General features: G+C 37.5%; 1 protein-coding gene across 1 annotated transcript; it reads left to right on the plus strand.

Moving 5' to 3' along the window:
• The first annotated feature begins 12619 nt into the window (after nt 1–12619).
• On the plus strand, nt 12620–15172 carry LOC131018993 (uncharacterized). Its single transcript, XM_057947678.1, has 2 exons — nt 12620–13154; nt 15168–15172. The coding sequence occupies exons 1-2, from the start codon at nt 12620–12622 to the stop codon at nt 15170–15172; spliced, it is 540 nt and encodes a 179-aa protein (XP_057803661.1).
• The last annotated feature ends 12670 nt before the right edge of the window (nt 15173–27842 follow it).

A 27842-nucleotide genomic window follows, 5' to 3' on the forward strand; every position in this document is an offset into this window, starting at 1 on the left:
CCGATTTATCATGTCTCACTCGAGTCACCCCTTGCTGCAGTGGGTGACTCGATCAGTGGGTGCTCTCAGACCAATAAATTATTACTCCCTCCATCTTGTAAGAATATGTTACAATCACCTTTTGAATGTTTGCAAAAAATATGTCACTTTTTTTAAGACATAGTCACACATCTTTTCCTTATCATCTATTTTTATAAATATCCATTATTTACAAAAAAAAAACCCACCTGTTATTTGATTTTAATCATTCATTTCAAATAATGATGAGTCCTTTTTTTCATTACATAAAAATTAGCAATTATTTTATTAAATTCCGTACTTAGCTAAAATGATGTACTCTTGATTGACGGAGGGAGTACTTAATATTAAATAATTAAAAGTCAAATCAGAAGAAAAATTAAATATGACAGATTTTTAAATCGATGAATATAATACTAGTATTTGGTATGGACAGTTCATTCATTGAAAAGTTCCGGGGGAGTTATCATTTATCAGCACATAAGCACATTCACTTCGCCTAAACTTTAAGAGGCACTTTGCCAAAACTTTATCAAAGGATAAATACAACTTCCTTTCTTGTAAATATTTGTAAAAAAAAATTGAGGGGATAAATATTTGTAAATTTTATACTACTATAGTGTAAGAAAATAATTAGGATAAGTACAATTCTATTTAATAAAAATATTTTTAAATTGGGTAATTAGAGTATAATTAAATACATGAACTTTACTCACTTTTTGGTATTTTAACATGAACTTCAAATTCTAGTTTTTTGTTTTTTTATTTTTTTTGGAGGGGGGGTGGTGTTTGAACCCTGGACCTCACTATTCGTAGACAGGAGTTCGCACCACTTGGTGTCTCATTGGGGACCTTTAAATCCTAGTTATAAATACACGAACTTTACTCATTTTTCGTCTTTAAGATTTGGAGATTTCATAAAGCTGATCTTGTCATTCAAAAAGCCAAAATTTAGAAATTCTTAATATGAAAAACTGGCCAAAAATTGAACGGTAAAGATTAATTTTTATAGCGAGAACTTGTTCTCATTTAGATTCATGCATTCTAAGTCAGCTTTAATTTGAGAAAAAAATGAAAAAAGAGTCAAAAATTGAATAAGTTTAAAGTTCATATATTTATCATTTCATTTTAAAGTTCATGGTGAATACCAAAAGTGAGTAAAATTCATGTATTTATATCTAAGATTTAAAGTTCATGTTAAATACCAAAAAAGAGTAAAATTCATGTATTTGTACACTAATTATCCTTTTTTAAATAATTAGGTATTCATTAAACAATTAATTACAGAATAATTTTAATTATAAACTGACTAATATTGTTCTAAATATTGACTATAATGTAAAACCATTGATATCGAAATGATGGGAGGGATGCCTTCATTACATACAATTAGTTATGTATAGCATCATTACAATATAAGTAAAGATAGTATACTTCAGTAAAGTTGATAATTAACCTATGATCCAAGTAAGGTCGTACCCTTTCTATTCTATAATATATAAAAGTAATAAAACTAAAAGTTGCTATATTGTACTCCTTTTGATTTAATTGATAGCATTTCCCTTGATTTTAATGCTATCTCTTTAGTTCCTTTAAGAAAAATTATACTCTATCCGTCCCACCAATTTAATCATATTTCACTTTTCACATATATTGAAAAAATACATTTATTTTTTCTAAAAAAATATTAATATTTATATTTATATTTTTTTTATACCCCTTATTATTTTCAAATATCATTCTTACATTGAAACATTAAATAAAGTTAGCTTAGTAAAATAATATTTTTATATAATATTAATTTAAAAAACGAGCTATTTTTTTGGGACATCTCAAACTGAGTAAGAAACTAATTTCATGGGATGGAGGGAATATCGTTAAACTATACTTTTACTTATAGATTGGAAAGCATATTTTCTAAGAAAAATGTATGAGTAGACTGAGTAGTTAATAGAAATTAAAGTGCATTCCTAATGAACTATTTTTGTAAAGTGGGATGTAAATGAACTGTTTTACGTTTCAATCCCAATATAATATCCTCATATAGTATTAATTTAAAATAGCTCGAAAAAAAATATTATTCATAAGAAACATATCATGACTAGTCGAATCAATAAACCGTCATGACTCAGTATGTAAAATGTAACTTCATTTTTCAAGAAGGGGTTAGGACTTATGAGTCATGACCATCGATTGATTTAATAATTAGTAGTAATATAGTATATTTGTCATCTTAAGAATAATGATAATTGTTTAGTCGGGTTTTTTTTTTTTTTTTGGTGTTCCTATCCCTCGAGTCAATTTTTGTCTGTTCTTCTGTCTCTTCTCAACTGATTAATAGCAAAATTATTAAACAAAATGCATGGCGTGGAAAGCAATGGAAAGAAACAATGGATAATGCTTGAGAAAAAAGAAACATTTGCTTGACAAATGTGTGTGCGTGTGTACATATATTGTATCTATATCAGTTAATTAAAGCCTAATTTTCCTGACCATAAGTTAACAACTGAGAGTAGCCAAGTGTAGCCACGAGCATAAATATGCTGACATAAGACAAAATTAATTAATATTACTCACTCCGTCCAACTAAAAATGACTTGTATTCTATTTTAGGCCGTCCCACTATAAGTGACTTATTTCTACAAATGACAAAGTTTAACCTTTTAAAAAAGTGTAGACCCTACCACTTTTACACATTCTCCATAATTTCTGTGCCGAAAAGTTTTGAACCACTTATAATAGGACGGAGAGAGTAGTATTTTTTAAAATCAGAAAATATTCACCAGTAAACAATTAGTATAATGGATATTTGAATTCGTAGCACATCGAAACATGAACATAAATTCACCTTATTTGAGTTTTTTTTTTTTTTCACCTTATTTGAGTTAAATCAGAAGCGGATCCAGTATTTTCAAATTGAGGGTACGTCGGTACGATAAATAACTATATATATGATCATAAATATAAAAATATTTAATGATAAATTTAAACATACTCAAATATTGTTTAATTTTGAAGTTTATGATTTTTTTTAAATTGAGTTTATATTTTTCTTTGATATTATATTTTTAGTTGGGAGTGCAAAAAATAAAATTTCAATAATTTGCATATAAATATTAATACTATTATTTATTTTAAATTTTTTGAGGATGCAGCTGTACGTATTCTCATGTTTTAAGTTGGATCCGTCAGTGTATAATACTTATAAATCATAGTAGTAAATACTATAACAATTGAGTCCATTAATAATTAATTTTTTTGGATACCATGTTATCTATTTTTGGATACCATGTTACGTGATTCGATTATTTGGGTAACCCAAAATTAAGCTGTTTTGATTGATAAAATTGTCAAATTTTAGATACTATTAAAGTATTAATCGAAATTTCAGTTATCTGAATAAGTAATATGAGTCATATGAAGAGTTAAACGGTGATTCTCTGTCTTGGTTAATCGAAATTTTAAATAATTGAAATTTTGAATACCTAAATCGATTATTACCTCAAATAATTAAATTTGAAGAAATATGACTAAGAAGTAATAATAATAATAATAATAATAATAATAATAATAATAATAATAATAATAATAATAATAATAATAATAATAATAATAAAAGATGTTAACGAAACACTGATCAGAAATAGAGAATCACCATTGTAATTTGTAAATACTCTTAAAAGTAACCTATTAACTGCAACCAACCACCATAACGATACTCGTCGGTAAATGCTTAAGAACAAGAAATATTTGTATGACAGCATGTAGAGTATATATAAATTAATTAAAGTCTAATTTTTTTGACTGACTATAAACTAGTGTATATATAAATTAATTAAAGTCTAAATTTCCTGACCACAAGTTAACAATCAACTGTGGCCAAGTGCCAGGGGCGGACGCACTTAGAGTCAAGGGAAGGCAATTGCCACCCCTTGATTTTTTATATGAAATATCTATATTACCCCTCATTAATTATTTATATATAAATATGTCCTTATATTATTTTGGAAGCTTGTTTAGTTGTTTCTAATGATACTATTATACATAAGTTTCAAACTATAACGAATCATTGTGGTTAAATATAGATTGAATTTCTATGGATAATTTATATATATATTTAGTTTCGTTTAATATAATTTTTTTTGCCACCCCTTGATAGAAATCCTGCATCCGCCACTGCCAAGTGCTGACATAAGACAAGATATAGTAATATTGTCCTAGTGATTAGGTTATTTTCTTTGAACTTTACTATTAATGTAACTAAGTTATCGACAATTGTGATTGTGGGAACTTCACATTTACTATCCCAATTATTATGAAAGTAGTTATTTTAAACCGACTACAATCTTCTCTAGATTCTTTCATTTGATTATGACTGTTTCTAAACAGTACTTCATTTTTCTGGAACCTTACTTATTTGACATTTGAGAGGCTTTGCTTATGAGTCAAAATACAGTTTAAACTTTGAAATATGCATATTAAAAAAAATTATGTGATGAGATCATTAACTTTTTTTTTTTGATAAGGAAAGTAAATATTATAGAACGATAAGGCACCAGTAGTACCAAGAAGATTACAAAATCATCGGGGATTCATCATTCGACATCCACCTATGAAACCCAACTCCATCATTAACAAAACCAAAAATTCTACTCCAACTCCACACTCTAGCTTTGATTTCTCCAAACAAGTTTGCACTCTCCCATCTTTTGTTCTCAAATCTACTCTCATTCCGCATTTTCCAAATAAGCCAAGTAGTACAACACCAAAGAGCCATCAAGAGCTTCTTATTTCTTTTCCGGCCACTCAAACTAGTAAAGAACTGGAAGTGCGAGTGCACGTCATATGGCTGCGCCATGCTAACACCGAGCCATTGAAAGATTGCTTCCCATACCTTTGAGGTCTTTGGACAGTGGATCAACACGTGGTTCGTGGATTCCTGCCGATGAAAACAGGCGTTACATCCCACCTCGACTTCACACAACATCACATTTCTTCTCAAGAGGTTGTCACACGTCGGAATTCTGTTCTTCAAAATTCTCCATGCGGTAAGCTTGACTTTGTTTGGAATAGGGATCTTCCACACCTTCGTACTCGTATCAGTTTCCTCCACCGCCTCCGTAGTTTCGTTTGCTTGATCTTTAATAGCTTCATAAGCGGACTTGGTTGTAAAGCCTCTCCCAGTGTCGCCATTCCATGTCCATCCGTCCTTGTTACCTGCACACAGATTTGTACCAGAAACAAGGCTAAGCAGCTCCGAAACTCCTTCCCTCTCTCTCTCAAACAGCTCTCTTCTCCACCTTAAATCCCAACACCATCCAGTATCAGTCCATTCCCCAACTTCACAGATTGCAGCTTCTTTATTCGCACTCAACTGAAAAAGTCTAGGAAAAGTAAACTTCAACGGCTTTTGACCAACCCACCACTGAGTCCAGAATTTAAAGGTCTTCCCATCCCCCACCTTTGGCTTCAAATTTTGAACAAACCAAAAATTGCTCGCCCCTCCCGCCGCAGAAACGATCTTCGGCCACCACCCATCTCTAAATCTACCTTTCCCCGCGTTTTCCATACCTGTCTCTCCCCACTCAACCTCACCATATATGGACCTAACAATTTTTGCCCAAAGCATGTCCCTTCCAGTAAGGTACCGCCACAACCATTTAACGACTAGTGCCTGATTAAACCACTCAATATTTTTAAGCCCCAAGCCTCCTTCATCTTTTGAAGCACAAAGCACCTTCCACTTCACCCAAGCAATCGCACTTTTACTAGCACCCCCTCCCCACAGAAAATTACCAAGTAAAGCATTTAGAGAACTCACAATTGATTTTGGTAAACAGGTAAAAGAGAGCTGATAAATCGGTATGGATTGAAGCACAGCCTTCACCAAGGTCACACGTCCCGCGAGAGAGAACTTCCCATTTTTCCACGAATCGATTTTCTTTCTGACCTTCTCAACCAAGTATTTCCAATCAGCAACCTTTTTACCCTTGCTGCCCACTTTAATACCGAGGTAATTGAAAGGTAAGGAGCCCACCTCACAGCCCAAAACAGCCGCCATCCTCTCGATCGTATCCTCCTCGACCCCAACTCCGAAGAGACAGCATTTTTTGAAATTGACGGCAAGCCCTGATAGTAGCTGGAACACTCTTAGAATCATTTTAACTGCCACTGCATTTCTTTCATCATCCTCCATCAAGAAGACCGTGTCATCGGCGTATTGGAGGTGCGGAATTGAAATGTCATCATTTCCTACCTTTACCGGCTTAATCAGCTCCTTCTCAACAGCTCTCGTAATCAAAGAGTGGAGCCCCTCCGCTGCAACAAGAAAGAGAAACGGGGAAAGCGGATCCCCCTGCCGTAATCCTCTTTCTAAACACACCTCACCAGATGGAGATCCATTTACCAAAATATTCGTCGTTGCCGAGGAGATACAACCTCGGATCCATTTCCTCCATAATGGCTCAAAATCCATTCTTTCAAGCATTAAATCCAAGAAATCCCACTCAACGGAGTCATAGGCTTTCGCGAAATCCACCTTGAAGATAATCCTCCCCTTTCTCTTCTTAGAAGCCTCCGCGATTGCTTCATTTAGAACCACCACTCCATCTAGGATGTAACGGCCGCCAATGAAGGCACTCTGATTATCCGAAATAACTGAATCCATGACCTGTTTCATCCTAATCGCCAAAACCTTCGCAATGACTTTGTAGAGGCTACAAATAAGTGAAATAGGCCTAAACTCCTCAAGTGAGCAAGCTCCTTCTTTTTTAGGAATGAGAACGATGAATGAAGAGTTACATCCCCGAGGGATTTTGCCATTGGAGTGAAATTCAGTCATCACCTTTAAAAAATCTTTCTTGATAATCTCCCATGACGCTTTCCAGAACTTGAGGTTAAAGCCATCCGGTCCCGGGCTCTTGTCACCGTCACAGCTCCAAATGGCCTCTTTAATTTCTGATTCTGAAAAAGGTTTGATCAGCTCCGCATTATTTGCTGCAGAAATTTTCCGAGCAGTGAAATCTCCCGGTATCATAGGTAGGACGCGCGGCGTCTTCTTGAAGTGATTCTCGAAGAACGTTTTGACGTTCTCCTTAATGATCTTTGGATCCTCGATCCAGCAACCCCCAACATCAAGCCCTGCAATTTCATTCTTCTTTCTTCTCCCAACAATTGCTTTGTGATAAAAACTAGTATTCAGATCGCCCTCCTTGACCCATTTGATTTTCGCCTTTTGTTGGAGAAGACTACATTTTTCTTTGGATTTAAGGAAAATCTTTGCTCGTAATTCATTTCTCCTGATTGTGTCACTCTCCTCAAGACCAAATGTGTCATCAAAAATGTCCAGCTCCTGAAGTTCATCCTTAAGATCTGTCAAGCCGTGCTCAATATTGCCATAAATCCTCATATTCCACTCTTTCAACGCACTCTTCACCAATTTCAATTTCTCTTTGAACACAAAGCAACTCCATCCTTCAATCTTAGCTTCATCCCAAGATTTCCTTACCAACGCGCAAAAATCTGGGTGGGAGAGCCAAGAATTAAGGAACCTAAAAGGTTTGGGTCCCCAGTTCTTGGTTTTTGTAGTCAGGAAGATCGGACAATGGTCCGACACTGATCTCTGAAGCCCCCTTCCGACTGTGTCCGGCCATTCCTGCATCCATTTCTCGTTGACCATAAATCTGTCTAGTTTGCTCTTGCATCCTCCACCAGGTTGATACCACGTAAACTTTCTTCCATGTGTTCTGATTTCCAGCAGATTACTTTGCCTAATAAAAGCGTCAAAAGACCTTGCATCTGCTTGATTAAAGACAGCACCTTTCCCCACCCTTTCTCCCGAATCACGCACTGCGTTGAAGTCGCCAAGAAAACATAGGCACGAGTCTTTGTTTTGAAGAGCAATGAGCTGTAATGTATCCCACAAAGATTCCTTTTCGGTGGTTCCCATGGGCGCATACACATTAACAAAACAACAATGCAGGCCTCCTTGTAGCCAAATCCCATTAACAATAACAGCCCCCATCACGTTCCATTTACTAGTTGCCACAAACTTATCCTTGTTCCAGACCGATAGTATTCCACCCGATCTGCCTTCTGACTCCCTCACAGCCCAATCAAAATTACTCATCCCCCACCACTTATCACACATTGGGGAACAGAAAATTTCCATTTTGGTTTCCTGAACAAAACAAAAATCTAAAGCATTTTTCCTAACCAATTCTCCGATATCACTCTGTTTAATGGAACTCCCCAAGCCTCCAATGTTGTAAGATAAAATATTCATTAAAAACCTGTTTCAATATCACCCACGACCTTCGGATCTCCTGCCTTCGCTCTTTGCTCCTTCAATTGGTCGATCATGACCGCGTCTTGGTGATTGCTCGACAAACCCAACTTCTTGGCAAAGAGCCATGTTCTTGTGTCTTCATCTATGTCCGAATTCTCCCAATCCGCCTCAGTAGATCGCGAGCCGCTTCCATTCTTGCCCATCTCACCCTCTGATTCAATATCAGCAATGAAATTGCCCCAAACTTGATGCTGATTTTCGGCGACTTTTGATTTATTATTTTTCTTCCTCGAACCTCCTCCTCTTCTGTTCGCCGTTCCTTTCTTATAAACAACCCCCTCAGTGAGAGAATCTGGTACCCTCGAGGGATCGCACTCCTCCCCCTCAAGTTCATTTTGAAATTCCTTCTCTTTCTCGTTTCTACTCCCTTCGCTGATCTCTGTATCTCTACTCTCTGGCTCATTTGATGAAGACGATTTATCAGTCCCTTTGGAGGAAACCATCTGGACTTGGCTCACTTTATCTTTGCCAGAGTAATGTGGGAACGGGCCATTAGTTTCCACCACCTTCGTCTCAAGTTCCGAGACGCCGTTTTTTTGAGTAACCGACTCGTTTCCTTCACCGTCCTCTGTTTCTGACTCGACGATGGAAGCCTTCGCCGGAGACTGTGAGATATCTTGTAAAGAACATTCTGAGTCAGCATCTTCGTCCAAAGACCTCTCCTCCTCCTCCGGTGAAACGAAATTATCTGGCATTTCTTCCACCCGTATTTGGAACGAAGCACCATCAATTTTACATTTGAGGATGTTTCCAATAGAGTTGAACCCAGTAGACATCTGTATAAAAGCCACGTCCAGCCTCTCTTTCATTCTTGTTTTTTCTTCAATTTTCAGAAGCAACCCGAACCTCGCGCTTGCCGTACTGAAGAAACGGGAATTCCAAACATGTATCGGAACTCCGGTCCATTTAGTCCAGACAACTCTTTGATAGTTGATATCCACAGATTTCCAAGGCCTCCACCACTGCAACCAGAAGTCTCTCCATTCGTTGAGCTTATTGAGATTTTCCTCGGTCGTCTGCTCATTGCTGCTTTGGATTAGGACCATGTTGCCACCGAGGGATTTCAACTTTAAACAACCTGCGCATTCACTATTTATTTCCTCTTGAACTTCTTCCCAGAGAAACTCAGATTTAATGTAACCTGTAAAAGCCCCATTAAGCCAAACCAAGTCTTCTTCTGTCGTCTGGAACTGAAAGGTCTCGTCATCAAGTTCTTTATCATCTTTAGCACCTGTAAGAGCTTCCTTAAACGAGACACCTGCGTGCCTGTTATACACCTTCATGGTGCATGGCTGGATCTGTTTCAACTTTTTTTCTTTGACGCTATTCTGCTCATTCCTTCTCTTCTCAACATCCCTTTCGAATTTAGGCTTATAAACTCTAACCTTATAACTGCCAATCCAGAGTTTGTTGAGGTCCTCTAGTAAAGTCTCAGACCTCTCCACCTTCTGAAATCGAACAAAACCGAACGGTCTTCCCCGAAGATCTCTCTTCCTTGGGCAGTATACATCCACCGTCTTCGCAACCGTCTCGAACTTACGTCTTAGAAAATCTAGGCTGCAATCCTCTGGGATGTTGTTAAAGAAAAAGGTTGTAGTGCCTTCACGTTCATTCGAACTCCAATCTCTCCTCCCATTCAAAGTATTCCGGTTCCAGCTTCTTGCTGGTTTTCTCTCGACATGTTTGGGATCAATCCCTCTTTTTCTCACCTCTATCCATTCTTTCTCCCTCTCTCTAGGCTCCATTATAGAGAAAATCACCGGTTTTAGGAATTAATGAACTACAACGAACAATACATCAATCAAACAAAACAACTGCAAGGTAAGCTCTGTCCTTAACTTTGCTAATTTCAGTTCAAATCTCCTCCATTTCGTTTCAACATGGCACCTTCAATTCATTTCAGTTATTCTACAATACATTCAACCCCAACAACAACCCATCTGCTTGAAAACATTCAAGGTAATTTGCTGTCTCAATTGCTCAATTCAGTTCGCCTCCATATCAACTGAACATCACCCGAGATAAGGTAGTAGAACTTAGCTTTAAAAGAGGTAGGACTGACTGCCCGTTCGGTTGGGACAAAGCGGCTTGACAGCAGTGGCGACTGGTCGTGGGTGAGTGGCACGGTGCGTTGGGCGTGGCCGGAATGGGCTTCTGGGCGGCGGATCTGTGAGCGAAGGTGGGCCGGCAGAGACCTCAGGGCTGCGAATCTGCTGGCTGCTGCTGTGAAGGCTCAAGAATCGCACTGCTGCTGCCGGACTGATGTAGCTGGAGAAGACGTCTGCTACAAACTTGCAGCGCTGCTGACGGAGGAGGCTGATCGGTGCGGCCCGGGCGTCTGCGCTGAAACCGGCGGCGACTGGTCGCGGGTGGCGGATGGATCCGGCGCTGGTAGTGGACGAATCCGGCGCTGGCAGCAGAGGCGCGGATCCGGGGCGCAGGCAGCAGGGCGGCGCGCGGGCTCGGCGGAAACGACGGAAACGGCTAGGCGCTCGAGTGTGTGAAGAATTGTGTGTGTGATGAGATCATTAACTACTCTATATTCAGTTTTTCTAATTATATATTATCAATTCGCGCAACTGGATGCTATAAAACTCTGTTTAATAATTAGTCCAAATATTCGCGAAAACTTGTAGTAAACTAGTTTATGTAATAATAATAAAAAATGTTTAGGTAATAAAAACAAAGCTTTTTTTAAAAAGTATGTGATGTTCCGAGGTTTCTTTTTATTTGGTGGGTCGGATGAAGATATCCACCAATATAGATATTCCGGTTTTCATTTAATAATAATAATAATAGTCAAAACTGTATCGGAGTGACCCAAATATAAATAATAACTCGCATAATCGCATTTGTATCTTATTAAAGCCAAAAAAAAGAAGGGTTAAGTACCAGATTTCCCCCTATCGATGGCGTCACTATCGCGTTTAGCTCCCTACCGTTAGGAGGAGAGCTGCCCACTACCTCAACGTGGCTTTATCGCACCAATTTTCCCCCGCCTTTTAACAGACGTTAACGCCGTTAGAAAAAAAACATTTTTTTTTAAATTCAGGCGGCCTCCAACTCTCTCTCTTTGCTGCCGCCGTCGCCTTCTCTCTGCTGCTGTCGTCTCGATGGCGGCGGCGTCGGTGCGGCTGCCTCCGTCCCCAACCCCTTCTCTTCCCTCTTGCTTGGAACAGTCCATGCGTCATCCTCTCGCCGTCCCCAACCCCTTCTCTTTCCCCTTGTTTTCCGGCCACCTTTGCGCCACACATGATGCCGCTTCCGTCCACCCTCTTTCCTGAGTCAGACGGCGGCAACAAGGCCACCGGCCCACCGCCGATGCATCTCCCTCTCCTCTACTCAATTTCGGCAGACAGGACCACCATTGCCGCCCTAAATTTTCCGGCGAGTAGCAACCACAAGGCTGCCACCATCGCCCTTTTCCCTGACCTTAAAAAAAAGATTTTTTATAACGACGTTAACACGTCCGTTAAAAGGCGGGGGAAATTGGTGCGATAAAGCCACGTTGAGGTAGTGAGCAACTCTCCCCCTTGATGATAAATGCGATAGGAACGCCATCGATAATGGAGAATCTGATATTTAACCCTTAAAAGAAAAAGAAAAAAAAAGAAGCATTTTGATATTTAATTTCATGTCAATATTGACTAGGATATCATGCCAATCTTGAAAATTGAAAATATACCTTTTAGCCTCTGAAACAAAAGTGTTGAGAGGGACGAAAATGTAAATCCAGTAAGCCAAATTTGAAAAGAGAAGGGCCCACAATCACGGGAGGCGTGGGCTGTTTGGTCATTTCGCGAAGCAATAAATATAATGTGGGGAAGCGAGAACGGGATATTCGCATAAGAACGAAGCATTATTCCTTGAGTGGGGAGTATATATTCTCCGCCTATTAGAGCATCCACAATGGTGGGTGCGATGGCCGGATCGAACCCGGCCTATCGCACCCACCAGCGATGCCGCACCCGGGTGCGAAGGAGGGGGCGAAGGAGGGAGGCGAAGCTACTGCACTCGTGTATTTCGGGTGCGATGGAGGGGGCGTGTAAAACACGCGCCCCTTTTCGGCCGAAAAAAAAAAAAAAAAAAAATTTAAAAACTAGCCGTTTTTCGACCGTTTTTTTTTTCCGTTGCTGATATTTTTTTTTTTTTTAATTTCTATACTCCCTCTATATATACATATACAACCTCATTCTCTTCTTCATCATCTATCATTCATCCATTCTCCTCATTCATCCATTCCCCTCATCTTCTATGCCGACGGCATCCAAACGTAGCAACTATTATCCGACAGAAACGGTGCTAATTTGCCGTTTGTATTGCGAGCACACCCACGACTCTGTGGTGGGTGCCGATCAAAAAGGGGCGAAGTTTTGGGGCTCCATCTGCGCCGAGTACAACGCTAAAAGGCCCGAAGGATCTATTTCACGCGACGTCACGCAAATCAAATCTCACTTTCAACGGGTGTCGAAGGATACGAAGAGGTTTGAGGCCATGCACAAAAAATGCCATGATCAATGGAAATCAGGCATGAGTGATATTCAAATCCTGGAGCAAGCAGAGGCAATGTGGCTAGCCGAGTACCGTGTTCCGTTCCGGTATTCGCATGCATGGAAGATCTTGCGCGAGTCGAAGAAATTTTCAAGTCTCGGCGGGGATGTTCACTCCGATGTCCATTCGGACAAACGATCAAAGGGGTCCGACGGTCTTCCAACAACGACTTCTAGTGACGCCTCTATCTCCACCCGGCCCCAAGGCCAAAAGGCGGCCAAGCGAGACAAGCGCAAAGGCAAGAAAAAGGCCGAAGAGACGTCGGAGGATAACCAAAAAGCTCTCGGGTACATGGCGAATATGGTGAATGCAATGGAAACATTCTCCCAAGTTCAACGTGACCTCGCCGATAGCATGTTGATGAGCCGGGACACCTCTCAAATGAATCCCGACGAATTGGCGTTTCACATGTGCAAGGTGGCGGAGATAAAAAAACGACACAACATCCCGTAGATTTTTAGGATTTTTTATTTTATGTTTGTTTTAATTTAAGTAATTTAGGATTTTAATTTCTTGTATTTCTTTTATTTCTAACAATGTAGGATTTGAATTTTAATTCAATGAAATTTTAATTTCTTAATTATTGTAAAATGGAAACTAGAATAAAACTAATTCAAAAATAAAATAAAATCTATCGCACCCATAGTGAGTGCAATACCATTGTGGGAGTGGGTGCAATAGAAGTGGGACCCATGGTATTGCACCCACTATGGGTGCAAGCATTGTGGATGCTCTTATTTAAATCGTTGCCGGCGTGGGACCCATCCCAATCCTACGTGGAACCTCCGGCGCCGATGACGTGGAATTTCACTTGGGCCTTGTTTATTTTGAGTTCCCATTGGGCGCCTTTCTTGGCTCTCCCGCGGCCCCGCCAATGCTTGTCCGTATCATTACGCGGATACCAATAATACTATTTTATTAATTTACAAACTACATAAATAAATGAGTCGGATGAAAATGATTGTGGGAAAAAGGTTACTTTTCATTTGATTCATGGCTGATGGCTCTCCTTAAATGTTTCCACTTTTCTTTTTGTTTGTAATACATCGCAAATTGTAATTTGAATTTTGTTTATGGCCAGGATTTAAGTGTAGTGTCGACCATCAAAATTATTTTTATCGTATCTTGGAAAATACATTCGATTCGGTTCAAATACCAAAGATGCATCTTATTGCAATATTTATTATAGAAATAATTTCATACAATAATAAAAAATTACGGTCCCAAATCAGGAGCAAATATATTTTAAGAATTAACTGGTCATGGTGATAAATTGAAAGCTCATTTGATACGCGCTTATGAAATAAGATAGGATGAAATATTTTTTATTATATGTCATGTTAGTATTATATTTTTATTAATATTTGATAGATTGTATTAAAATATTTATAAAATATACTCCTTTCGTCCACAAAAAATGAGGCACAATTACTATATTTGACGTCCACGAAAAATAGAGCACTTTTCCTTTTAGTACATAGACCCACATTTTTTCCTTATATTTTATTCTTACAAATACACCTTATTTATAAAAAAAATCACCATTAGATCAATCTCAACCACTCATTTCATACGATGGTGAGATCCTTTCTCCACTAACCATCTATTTTATTTAAACTCGTGCATAAAGAATGTGCCTCATTTTTAGTAGACGGAGGGAGTAATATGTTGTTTGGTATGATGTATTAAGATTATATAAAATTAATAATAGTTATAATTAAGATTTATATTACGTATACCACTCTCTCAAATCAGTATAATATTATCGGGCTTTTAATTTATAAAGGGCCATGTGTTTCGTATTACTCTTACCAAACAAGATATTAGAGTGTCATAGATATATTATACACCCGTACCAAACGCGCCCTAATAATATTATGAGGCCTTGTTTGGTATGACAAATGGCCAAGATAGGATATGTATCCGTCATATACCAATTGCTTGGTGCGTTAATAGAGTAAAATACTCACTTTCATAATTTATATATGAAATATACACATGTTCATAATAAACATATGATGAATCTATCCAAATTTATGTGAGATACAATTCATATCCTTGGATGTTGACAGGTAAGCATTGTTATTTAGTTGAAAAATGTACAAAATCTGAAAATGGATCAATTATTGTAGGTTTACGTCACTTTCACCAATTAAATGGTGAAATAAATTTAAATATTCAAACCCTAATGTATCCGTGGAATTATAACAAATGCATGATCTGTTTGTTAAATTGAAATATCAATACGAAGGTTAACAAAAATAAACTTTATATTTTTCTCATCGAAATTAAATTGTCTACCCAAGAAGTGATTAGCCGTCGATACATAATGGCTTAATCTGACTAGTCGCTGACATTTGTTTCGATGACTAGTCAAATTAAGCCACTATGTATTAGAGGCTAATCACTTTTTTGGGCAGATAATTTAATTTCGGTGCAGAATATATAAAATTTTATTTTTTTAATCTTTATATTGTTGTATTAATTTAACAAATTGATTTTTAGACAGTGTAATTTATTTTTATTTTGATATTAAAAGATGTACATATTGACGTGAAATAATAAGTGAAAGTGAATTTGAAAAAATTTAGATTGTTGTGATATTAAATTTCATTTTATTCATGCATTTGATTGCACATGAAATAATAGAATTACACGTGAAATACTAGGTAGATGTGTACTAAATGAATATTATATTTCACGTGAATTTGTACTAAGAAATCAGACTTGAGTCCTACATAAGGAGGTATTCAGGAATGAGAAAACACAAACTCAAAAAATTATATTTACGTGATTTGAAAACAACAAATTGAAGAATAGAAATCCTGAAGATTTGAAAAACCCTTTTGTGCGAGAAGTGTAGCAATTTGTCTTGAATTTCCTATTTAAAAGGTAATTCTCTCATATCAATCCTATAGGTTATACTCCTTTCGTCCCACTATTGTTGTCTTACTTACCATTTTGGGTTGTCCAATGTAAAATTTAATCCGTCAAAAGATGTGGATCCTACCACTTTTTATAAATTTACACTTTTTTCTAAATTCTTATGTCCAAAAGTTCAGACAATAATAGTGGGACGGAGGAAGTAGTTTGTAACTCTGCATGTTTGTTTGTATTTTTATTACAGCATGTTTGTTTGTATTTTTATTATTAATTAAGAGAGCACTGTTTTACAATTTTTTTTATGAAATAAATTTATTATTTAAATATTTCGAGCATTTTAGAAAGACATTGAACATGTTTTTGGTATAATAGAGTGTGATAAACACAAAAAAATGATTAATCGTCGAAATATCACTAGCCATTAAGGTCAGCGGCTAGTGCCGCTGGCTAATCTTTTTTCGGCGGTTAATCACTTTTTCAACCTAATTTGAATTTTTTACATATGAAATCGTATTTTAATATTTCCTCCGTCCCGATTATAATGTCTCTAAGACTAAATTGTTTAATAGTTTTTGGAACTTTGTAACTGGGATGGAAGGAGTATTATTTTTTATAACTCAGCATGTTTGTTTGTATTTTATTATAAGTTAATTGAACATATTTTACGATTAATTATGAAATAAATTCATTATTTGAGTTTTACAACATTTTAGAAAGATATTAAACATTTTTATTATATTTATAGTTTTCTATATAATAATTGAATTGATATAAACTTTATATATATATATATGTGTGTGTGTGTATATATAATATAAAAATATGTTTTATGAGTTACCGAATGTAAATGCTAGTTCGAAATTGATAAAGTGGAGAAATTGATCCACCAAAATAAAAAGAAAAAAGAGATTCATTAAAATTAACATGTAAAAATATAAGCATAGTTTCCAAAACCAAAAGGAGCATAATTTTCATGGACGGACGAAAGTATTAATTGTAGAGGCTAAAATCTACAATTGAAGATGACGTCGGCACATTTGGATCGATTGCGCACTAGCAATCTGTCAACACAAGAACACGTAAGAACTCTAGGTTGAGCATCGGGAGGGGGTGTCGACCTAGAGCCTCCGACGCTCAAGTTAGTAACGGAATAGTAAAGCGAAATGACAAATGAAATGGAATAAGAGAGAAAGACAGGTTGGAATGTGTGGTTATTCCAAGCTGTCGGCGGCGTCGAAGGGTGGAAACGGTGACAACGGGTTGTGATAGTGGAAGGTGGCAGGTGGAGATAGGCCAAGTTGGCTATTTCCGACTTGGAAGAGCAATCAGCGTGGCGGCGAAGTAGAGAGAATTCAAGAAGTAGAGAGCAAGTAGGATTTTTCGTGTCCTCTTTTTATGGCCTAAGCTGGATGTTTATATAGAGGACACCTAGCCGCTAGGGTTTCTACAGTCTGGCCTCATCAAAACCATTATCTCCTAGGTTGTTGCGATTTGGACGGGATCATAAAGATTTGCCCTCTGATTGCGTTAGTTTTGTGAGAGGTGTCTTTTAAGGTTTGACGGCTGGGTCTTGTAACTTCGTCATTCTAAGTTGACAATAACCATTGGGCCGCATGCGATATATCCAGCTTGGTTGTGGACTCAAGTCGATCTATAGCTTTCCGGGCTAGATGGACCAATCTGTTGGACTAATTGGGCTTTTTAGGATCGTGCCAGGTTGACGAACTAACTTGATGGGCTTAGGCTGAGCGCGAATTATTCAGCCTGATTATTTAGACAAGTTGGACTTGAAGTGGGATAGTCAACCTGGGTCGGTCCAGGTTGATCTTGAAATAAGTATAACTTGACTTATCGGGCTGGACGAACAAGTTTTCTTAAGTAATTGGGTCAGCCTCGTTATCGATCCAAGTTGGTTCGAAATTTATCGGGCAGGACTGACCGAGTTGTTTAGCTCATTGGTCCAGCTTGAAATGTTAATTGGGCTTGAGCCAAGTTGACGGATTTTATCCACTACATTAATAATCCCTCCGTCCCACGAAGCATGCACAATTTCCTATTTGGTCTGTCCCACGAAGCATGACACATTTCTAAAAATGGCAAAAAATTTACCCTTTATTCACATTTTCACTTTTTCACCTACCACACTTAACACACAAAATATCAATTTCTTAATTTCCGTGCCAAAAAGAAGTCTGCCATGTTTCATGGGACGGAGGGAGTAAAAGGGTTAATTACGCAAAAAATCATGAACTTTGGTCGGATTTCCAAACTTTCCATGAACTTTTTTTTTTTTTATCAAAAATTCCCTGAACTTAATCGTCTGAACAATTTTTCCATGATTTTCGAAAATCCCCAAATTGAGTGCTAACATGGTATTTTTGAGTGACCTGAAAAATGATATGGCACCGCCGGACGGGAACTAAAACGACATCGTTTAGTGGCGTAAAACGACGTCATTTTGAGCCTCTCGCTCAGCTGAGCCCAACTGCATCGTCGGACCAGAAGTCGAGCAGCAGCGGCGTCGGAAGTCGAACTCGCCAGCAAAACTCATCTCTCCTTCTCGCAAACCCTAACCATAAATCACCCTCCGTTGGTTCCCCCATCTCAAACGGCGATGTCACAACAATTGACTTCCACATCGCAAAAATCACCCTCCCCAATCGCAAACCCTAACCCCACAGCATTTAGGAGTCGGCGAATCTGTGGAAGCCCAAACCCCACAGCAGCAGTCGATTCCTTTTTTCCGTCTCTGCCTCAATCGCGAGTCGCCGACAAATGAAGAAGATAGTGCAATAAGGGTCGCCTGCGACTTTAGGGTCTCCGAAGGGTCATCTGCAAGATTGTGGAGCGCGATTTAAATTGGACAGCAAAAACCTAATCAATCGCCATGATGAATGGGTAGGGTAAATTTGATTACATAGGGCTGCTTTGGAGCAAAGGAGAGCTCTGTAGATGCCGTTGTTGTGGGGAAGAGGATGGTCACGGCGGTTCGCGGCGGCCGCCAACAGCAGAGAGAGATAGGGGGAAGAGAGAGAGAGAGAGAGAGAGATAGAGGGGGAGACGTAGAGAGAGATAAACGAGGGAGAGAGGCAGAGTGAGATAGAGGGAGAGAGAGGAGAGGGAAGCAGGGGCGGCGGCGCAGCCGCGACTTGCAGTGGCTGCCGTGAATAGGAAGAAGAAGATTTGCGTGAGGAAGAAGAAGAAGAATTTGCTTTTTTTTATATCTTATTTTCCATGTGGCAATTTTTGGTCCACGTAAGCGCCATATCAGCTCGTATTGTCTAAAAATTGCCATGTCAGCCCGAAGCTTCACTGGAGGAAAAAGTCATGGAAAAATTGTTCAGACGATTAAGTTCAAGGAATTTTTGATAAAAAAAAAAAGTTCATGGAAAGTTTGAAAATCCGACCAAAGTTCATGATTTTTGGCATAATTAACCTTTAATAAAATTATAATTTTCGTAAATAGAAGAAATATTTTTTATTTAAACTTTACTTTTCTGTAAGATACTCACTACACAATTGGGCCTTTCTCGGTGGAATTAGTTGAATGGTACAATTCAATTGATAAACATTTTCCCTCAAATTATTAAATCGAAAGTTTAAATAATCACGAAAGAGAAATGATCGAGAAGCTAATATTGATACTTAAAAAAAGAATTAAAACTAAGTCTAATAATAGAGCTCCCCTTAGAAAAATACCAATATGGAACTAATCAACCTTCTATCGACACGGGCGACAAAAATACAAGCTCTCTTTTGATTTACGTGGCTACACGAGTGGCGAGTCCAATAATTTTCGAAAGCATCAATTTTTCTTTGCACACCCTTTTGTTTATTTTTTGAAGAAAAAATTATAGCTTCATAAATCAAATTACTTATATAATGACTGAATGAATCAACATTTTGCAAAAAGCCCAACTAAATTAACAAGCCAGGCAAATAATCTGTACATACATATGTGAACCCATTTTGAATGGATTCATTGGGAAACAATTCACGCACTCTTAATAAATACTAATAAATAAACAATCGAAAAATCCTAATAGTTAAAGAATTATGAAATATGTAGGTTCTATTATTGATAGTGAGTGGCTAGAGTTGAATTGTTTCTCTGATAACCACAAAAATAAAAAATTATATGGGGTGGACAAGATAGCATGCTATGGGCCTTTTGAGAAACTAAAGCGAAGTTTCGTAATTTTGTTGCATTCAATCCGAAAGTGATTTTCAGATTTTGGGCTTCTATGTGGAGCGAATTTGGAGAAACAAGTCGGCATCTCTGTCTATATCAATTTTATCTTGTGCAATAATGTAGTATATAATTTGTTTTTTTATGACTAGCAAAATCTGCGGCCCCTAGTATTATTGTGCTCTTTAGTTTAGATAACAAAGAAAATAATACGAGTTGTTTTCATCTTCAAATTTCATGCACTACAAAAATAATCAGATCATACAATTATTCTTACACGACACCTAGCTAAGTAATTCAATTAATTAATGCATTAAATTAAAGGTAAGAACATCCATGAATAAGAATTTTGAATATAGTATTTGTGCTCGTAAGATGCGTCAAAATGAGCTTTAATTTTTATATAAAATACTCAATAATGAAATCTGTTCCCCAAAAATAATCTTAGAAGAGACAGGACAAACGTTTTAATAAAAGTAGTTGAATGTATTGTGAGTGGAATAAAATACTCTATAATGAAATCTATTCCCCAAAAATAATCTTAGAAGAGACAGGACAAACGTTTTAATAAAAGTGGTTGAATGTATTGAAAGTGGAATAAATATCTCATTTAAAGAGTAGTGTTAATAATGATAATTAATAATATTACAAGTGAAAAAATGAGCCATCAAGTGATAGAATAGGTCAAGTTCATATATTTACGGCACGTTTGATACTCGGTATGGGATAAAGTGTGATATGTTTGACTGGGATGTCTTTTACTATATACTTATCATATTAATATCATCATGTTTGATATTAAAATATCTGTAAAATATAATATGTTGTTTGGTACCATGTATTAAGATTATATAGAGTTAATAATAGTTATAATTAAGATTTATATTACGTATACTACGGAGTGGTTTACAGAATTTCTCAAATCATTATAATATTTTCGGAATTTTAATTTATAAAGGTTGTGTGTTTCGTATTACTAATTACCAAATAAGATATTGCTGAAATAAGATTTTATTAAAAAGAAAAGAAACAACAACGGAGAACCAAAAACCCTTGAAAGCACAAAGCTGCAGACTAAGGGCCGAGCCTCGTTAAAACCTCATAACAGTTGAGGAAAAAGAGTACTCGTCAAGGAGCAAGGTTGACAGAGCTGAGTTAGGAGGTCTCAAGGATTCCGGCCGAACCATTACCCTTAGGCCTCCCGGCTCGCAACCGATCCATAACAAAAGAAAAGAAGACCAAAAAATCAAGCGAAACGAGTAAAATAGGGAATAGAAACATCCTCCTTGACAAAATCATGTAAACCAGCAATGGCATGAGGCCAAAAACCCTCCTCCGAAGCTTGAGAAGCCAAAAAATCCGCCGATCTGTTGCCCTCACGAAAAATGTGAGAAATGCGCCACGTGAAAGTATGGAGTTTGGAGAGAGCAAGCTGCCACCTAGGCTTGAATCTCCAAGGAACCGTCTCAGAGAGCGACTGAAGAAGCTGAACCACGTAAGAAGAATCCGACTCAAACCAAACTCTCTCCCATTTGGCACGATGCGCAGATTCAATCGCAATAATAATAGCTAAAAGTTCTGCTTCGAACGCAACCCCCTGGCCGCCTGAGAAATGATAACAACCAAGAACGTCATTGAAGGCATTCCTAAAGACGCCCCCCGCATGAATCCTCCCTTCACGGACCGAGCCATCAGTATTAACTTTAATCCAAGACGGCGGGGGAAGGTGCCAAGCAACGTAAATAAAGGAGAAAGGCTTCCTTGGTTGTCCAGCGATGGAAAGATTCTTAAGAATGAGAAGATCAGAAACCGAGTTGTCCATAGAGCCAAGGACGAAATTGTTGGCAGATTCACAAAGAAAAACCCGGACCTGCTTGAGAATCAAGTGGCGCGAAGGTGCTAAAGTTTTATGTATGACGTTGTTGCGGTGAGACCAGAGACTCCAGAGGAGAGAGACCACCCCAACTTTCCACAAATTGCCCACTTGTTTGCTATTTTCTGGTGGATAGAGAAGCGAATCATGCTGCCCACGTCCAACGGCAAAGTTTGCTCAATCAAAAACCAACGAAGGACATCCGCCCAAATAGAAGCCGAGAAGGAGCAGTTCAACAGAACGTGATCCATCGTCTCTTCTGCTGCCGAGCATAAAGGGCAGCGGTTAGGCCCCTGAAAACCAAGGAGGCGATTCATATCAAAGGTAGGGAGCTTGCCAACAATCGTGCGCCAGACAAAGAGAGATCGCCGAGCGGGGATAAAAGGGGCCCAAATCCAGGAACCCCAGTCGACCTTAGGGAACTGTGGTCGTAAGTGACCAAAGGCCGAAGTAGCAGTAATGTTCCCGAAACCCGAGTGTATCCAGGATCTGTCGTCCGCCAATCCAGGAATGGGGGTAGATATGATGTCGAGAGCAATGCGTGGGAAAGACTGAATAAAACTAGAAGTGAGGTGCCACTTATTATCAAAGTAGAAGTCTGAAATCTTCTGAGAGAAATAGGTTGTCATGAACTCCGAAATATGAAGTTTGTCGATCAGCCGATACCCGAGCCAATTATCTCTCCAAAAATAAATTGTATCTCCAGTACCAATCGTGCAGAAGGTATCCGAAACAATCTCCCGAATCGTCCTTCTAACACCAGTCCAAATCGATGAACTCGCCCATTGGAAAGCCCAATCCATGGTCTGAGTGAGATATTTCTGACGAAGCAGCCGATAGCCGAAGCTGTTCATGTTCATAATATACCAACCCAGCCGAGACATGAAACTATTATTGATGTCAGAGAAAGATTTGACTCCAATGCCGCCATGTTCCTTCAGAGCACGAGCTCTGATCCAACTCACAGAAAAAGAAGGTTTCTTCAGAGTACTCCCAGTCCAGATGAACGATCTACAAGCTCTGTCAAGAGCATGCAGAAGTTTCGCTGACCATTTATAAACAAGCATGCTATGTACCGCAACACTGTTGATAACAGAAGAAACTAAGCAGATCCTGCCCGCCATAGAAAGTTGACCACCTTGCCACCTAGGGAAATGGGCAAGAATCCGATCATAGATAGGTCGAAGTTTAGCAGCAGAAGCTCGACCCGAGAAAATAGGCACTCCCAAGTAAGTGAAAGACATGGAGCCAATGTTGAAGTCCAAAATCCGTTGAAGCCGAGAGCGTCGCCCAGGAGACACCCCTTTTCCGAAGTAAAGAGTAGACTTTTGCTTGTTGCAATATTGACCAGAGACCGTGGCATAGAGCTGAATAATCGAGTCTATCATAATGCAATTACGCTTGGAGGCCTGACAGAACAGGAGCACATCATCAGCGTAAAGCAGATGAGAAAGGAATCTCAAAGATCTCGAGAAACGCATGCCGTCAATTAAACCCCGATTACCAGCATCCAGAAAAATACGGCTAAGAACATCTTCCGCCAAGGCAAAAAGAATGGGAGACAAAGGATCTCCTTGTCTTACTCCCCGACCGCATTCGAAATATCCATAGAGAGCACCGTTGAACCGAATAGAGATGCGAGCCGAGCTGAATTACCAAATAAGATATTAAGATGTCATAAATATATTATACACCCTATGTTGTGGGGTTGTGTTTATAAAAAAAAAAAGACTATTTTTATATATCACAATCCGTTAATTTAAAGAAGTAATGAGTTGCAAATCATTATAACTATTTTATAACTATTTTATTCTTAAGATAATGGTTCTTATAATTATATTTTGGGTTTGCAGTTTTTACAATGATGTTCTAAACCAGTTTAATCCTTGATTTAAGGATAAAAAAAATCAATTACAAGTCAAAGCTAAATGACGGCATTAACCATCAGTCGATTCAGTCCTATCTACATGGTTACACTGATCATTATTTTCTTAGTAATAAAAATATCGTAACTAACACGGTATAATCATAGTATAAATAGTAAGTCAAGTATCGTATCCTCAAAGACTGATAATCGAAATACTCTAAGTACTTCTAAATTAAACTTTCATAGTATCTAGGCAACAAAATAATGATTGATGAATTGAAATTTAAAATAATACAAAGCAATTAAAAACAGAGAACAAATCAAATAAAAAACAACTCTGACCCTAGGGATGCACTATCGTTATTAAACACATGCATTCAATCTATTGATTCAATTACCAATCTAGCTTTGATGAAAGATCACAATACTTTTCATAAGCTTCTCTAACGAACACTTACGAACGTAGATTAATAAATCCTTTATCACATTCAATACTTAAAGAAATAAATTAACTCCCAACAACACACAAAGAATAGCTTTCTATAGCTTCACCTGTCGCATTCAAGACTCAAGGCTAACACTATATCATGCATGGTTGAATCGGCTGAACAATTATCGCATTCAAGACTCAAACTGAACAGCTAGACATGTAAACTATTGATCAGATAATTCACAAGGTAATAAGCACCAAAAATCATGAATCACAAGCTAGAGGGCAAAATGATATTAATAAATCAAACACACATATTTAATCAACTATGTACAAACCTTAGTTTCATATTAAGAAAATTGGCCAGATATAGCAAAATAAAACATAAACATAGTTAAAAAGAACGCAAATGTAAAACTGAATTAAATAAAACTCTGAATAAAACTGATGAACAATCTTAAATCTTCAATCCTTACAGAAATCCGATCCAAGTTCTAAAAACTAGAAAGCAATGAAAAATAAAAGTTATAAAATTAAGAAATAGAGTTGGGAATCCTAAACAGGTCAAAAGAAAACCTATATGTAGGCACAAGATATAAATACAGTGTAGAATTCGAAAATACTGATAAAATCCGAAAATCCCGCAAAATTCCGAAAATTCCCGTCGGGCCCTATTCACTACTGCGCGCGACTTTCTTGTTTCGGTCATATCTTCCTCGTCTGAACTCTGATTTGCGAACTGTTTACGCCTACAAAACTCGTATCGAGACGAACTACAACTTTTATTAAAACTATCGGTCCAAATTCAGACTACATATTTTTGTAAAATTCATCAAAATACGAACAAGTAACATATTTCACAAGATAAAGCAATTTAAGCACAAAATAATCATCAAACACTCAATTTCCTATAAAATTAACATCTTATGAACACTAAAAACCATGAAAACATGAATGTTATCAACACCCACAATATTCATCATTTCACCTATAATACTGCATAATTCACCACAACAAAGATTATTGGAAACATTGCGCTAAAAAACTCTTTAAGTATTCAAAAGCTAAAATCATTCAACTCTCTGAAATGAACGAAGTAACCTAGTGAGGATTGAGGAACTCAATATCAATGGAATCTCTTCGTTTTGATATTAGTTATCTTTTGGTATTCTTACATGTGATTCCCTTTTAGATTCTAAGTGTTTATCATTGAATATCTAAGACTTAAATCGAAACCTTCAAATCTATTAAATCAGGTTCCGAATAAGCTTTTTTTAGTCGAGTCTCGAATAATTACTTGCGAGTAGCTTGTTCATTTATATCCTATTCCTATATGACAAAGACGAGATGGCTTGCGCGCATGAATGTAATGAAAGAAGAGAAGACATTTTGTGTAGTTTATTATGAGAGAGATTACCTAACTTAAGATGGCATACATATATAGGCAGTATTAACGGTAGAGTTGATACAAGGAGATGCATATAGTTGCCTAGTCTGCTACCCTTCCCAATCCTGTGAAGCTTCTTGTATGACACGAGAGGATAACAAAGCAATTAGAGGTTGTGGTTGAAAGAGGTGACAGAGATTAAGTTGTAGCTGAAAGAAGACAGAATATATATAGAGTGAGTATTCCAATGCTAGATGCAGACACATTTTTTCCATTTGGTAGGTTGACAAATGTGTTATCAAGTAGAGTAGATGATGTAAATAGAGAAGAGACACAACAAAGAATTGAGTTGTGAAGAGGCTAGAAAATGAGATATCGATATTGACGCATTTTTAGGGTGTGGAGATTGAATACAGTAGCAGCTGCTGCAGAAGTTGAACACCATGCTCAGGAGAAATAGATGGAGTTGATGTAGGAGGGGATCAGCAGGCATGTCAGATTTTGGTTGAGCAACATCAGATCTCAGAAAAGGTTTGCCTCTTTCTCGACCAAAACATGAAGCAAAAAGCATTTCGAGTGCAAAGAAGCATGTCCTTGTCGCGATGACAACCAAGAAGGAGGTGAACCGCCATCAATACTTCTCTGGCGCTCCTCTTGATAGCAAATACCTTTTGAAGAGTAAGTAAATGAGATCTGAGATATAAGTTGAGCAAAGGAGGATAATTAAGACAAATAAGAAAGAGCATTGTACATTCTTGTTGTTCAAAATCATGCCATTTGCGTGAGCTTCCAACACAATTACACCAAGAATTATACTGAAACTGTTTTTGCTCATCCCAAAACAGTGCCAAGAGATTTGTATAATAAGAGCTAACATCGAGAGCTCCTTGAGAGAGATGCATCAATTGTTGTTTGAGTTGGTTTTGAGAAAAGTGATCCTTAAAAATTTGAGCAGCATTATCCAAATATATGATACTCGAACTGAGATATTGCGAATCCATAACACAAATCCATGCAGAATAAAAAGGATCATTCGAATCTGGATGAGGCTAAGAACCATCCACAAACGTGATCTTATTCTTAGCCAAAAGTGCAGTGAGCATAGAACGATTTCATATGATCGTTGAGGAATGAGCTAGGAGAATCCCAAGATTATCGCTGGGAGAGAGAAATGATCATCAGCAAAAGAATAAACTTCACGTTGATTGTTGTTTGTGCGCACCATGATGAATCAAACCAAAAAAAAAAATGGAAGAAGAAGATGAGACCTGGATCTAGAACAGAAGCATTTGTCTCCTGATACCATGAAGAAATGTAAAAGAGAATTTGGTAGAAGATATATATTTCCTTTCTTATTTCTTATTCGTAAAATACACATTATATAGTAGGAGCAATTAATCTAACTAACTTCCTGACACAGCAACTCAACCTATTCGAAATTAGAAGAAACGTTTAATAGTAAGAAACACCATTTACAATTTATTTAACAAACTAAAGCATGCAGCAACCCATGCACGACCTGATCGTGATGGTTATTCTTCTTCATGCAATCTTCACTTCAATATTCGTTAGCTAGAAATGCTTTGATTTTTCTAATGTGTATGTTTGGGATGAATGCTCTTCTCCGTATTTTATGCATGAGAAAAACTTACGCTTATCAATTACATATAAAAGGAGACGTGATAATATTATCCCTCATTTGTAGTGAAAATGAAGAATGAGTTAATGTCAAATTCTACTTTGTAGGAAATGAGGGACAAAAAATGAAGGATTTAAAGAGTGAAATTTTGTTTATCCCTCTTTTTCCCATAATAAATTTATAACCAAAGAGAACGCATTCTAAATAGTTATTACCAATAGATTGTAGTTGATGCATGCACCATGGATTTTTTTTTTTTTTTTTAATCGTGGTTGATGTACCAATAGATTGTAGTTGATGCATGCACCATGGTTTTTTTTTTTTTTTAAAACGTGGTTGATGCTTTCACCACGAGAAAAATAATCCTTGAACATTATTTTTTATTTTTTGTGGTTAATTATATATATATTGTATCGATAAATAATAAATATATATATTGGATTGATCGAAGCTAACCGATTGCAAAATTGGGACACAGACCGCAACCGCCAGGAGGTAACCGCTACAGCATAGCAGTTCACCATAAAAACACCGTGACACAAAACTGCAATTCAAAAAACTGAGAAAATAATCGCAGAAAAAAATGTTCGTAATGTTGGAGAAGAAACTGCAGGAACTGGAATCGGAACTCGACGTCGTATTCCGCCTCCCACCCGAC

Source organism: Salvia miltiorrhiza, chromosome 3, assembly GCF_028751815.1.
Source record: "Salvia miltiorrhiza cultivar Shanhuang (shh) chromosome 3, IMPLAD_Smil_shh, whole genome shotgun sequence".
In the NCBI taxonomy this organism is placed as follows: Eukaryota; Viridiplantae; Streptophyta; class Magnoliopsida; order Lamiales; family Lamiaceae; genus Salvia; species Salvia miltiorrhiza.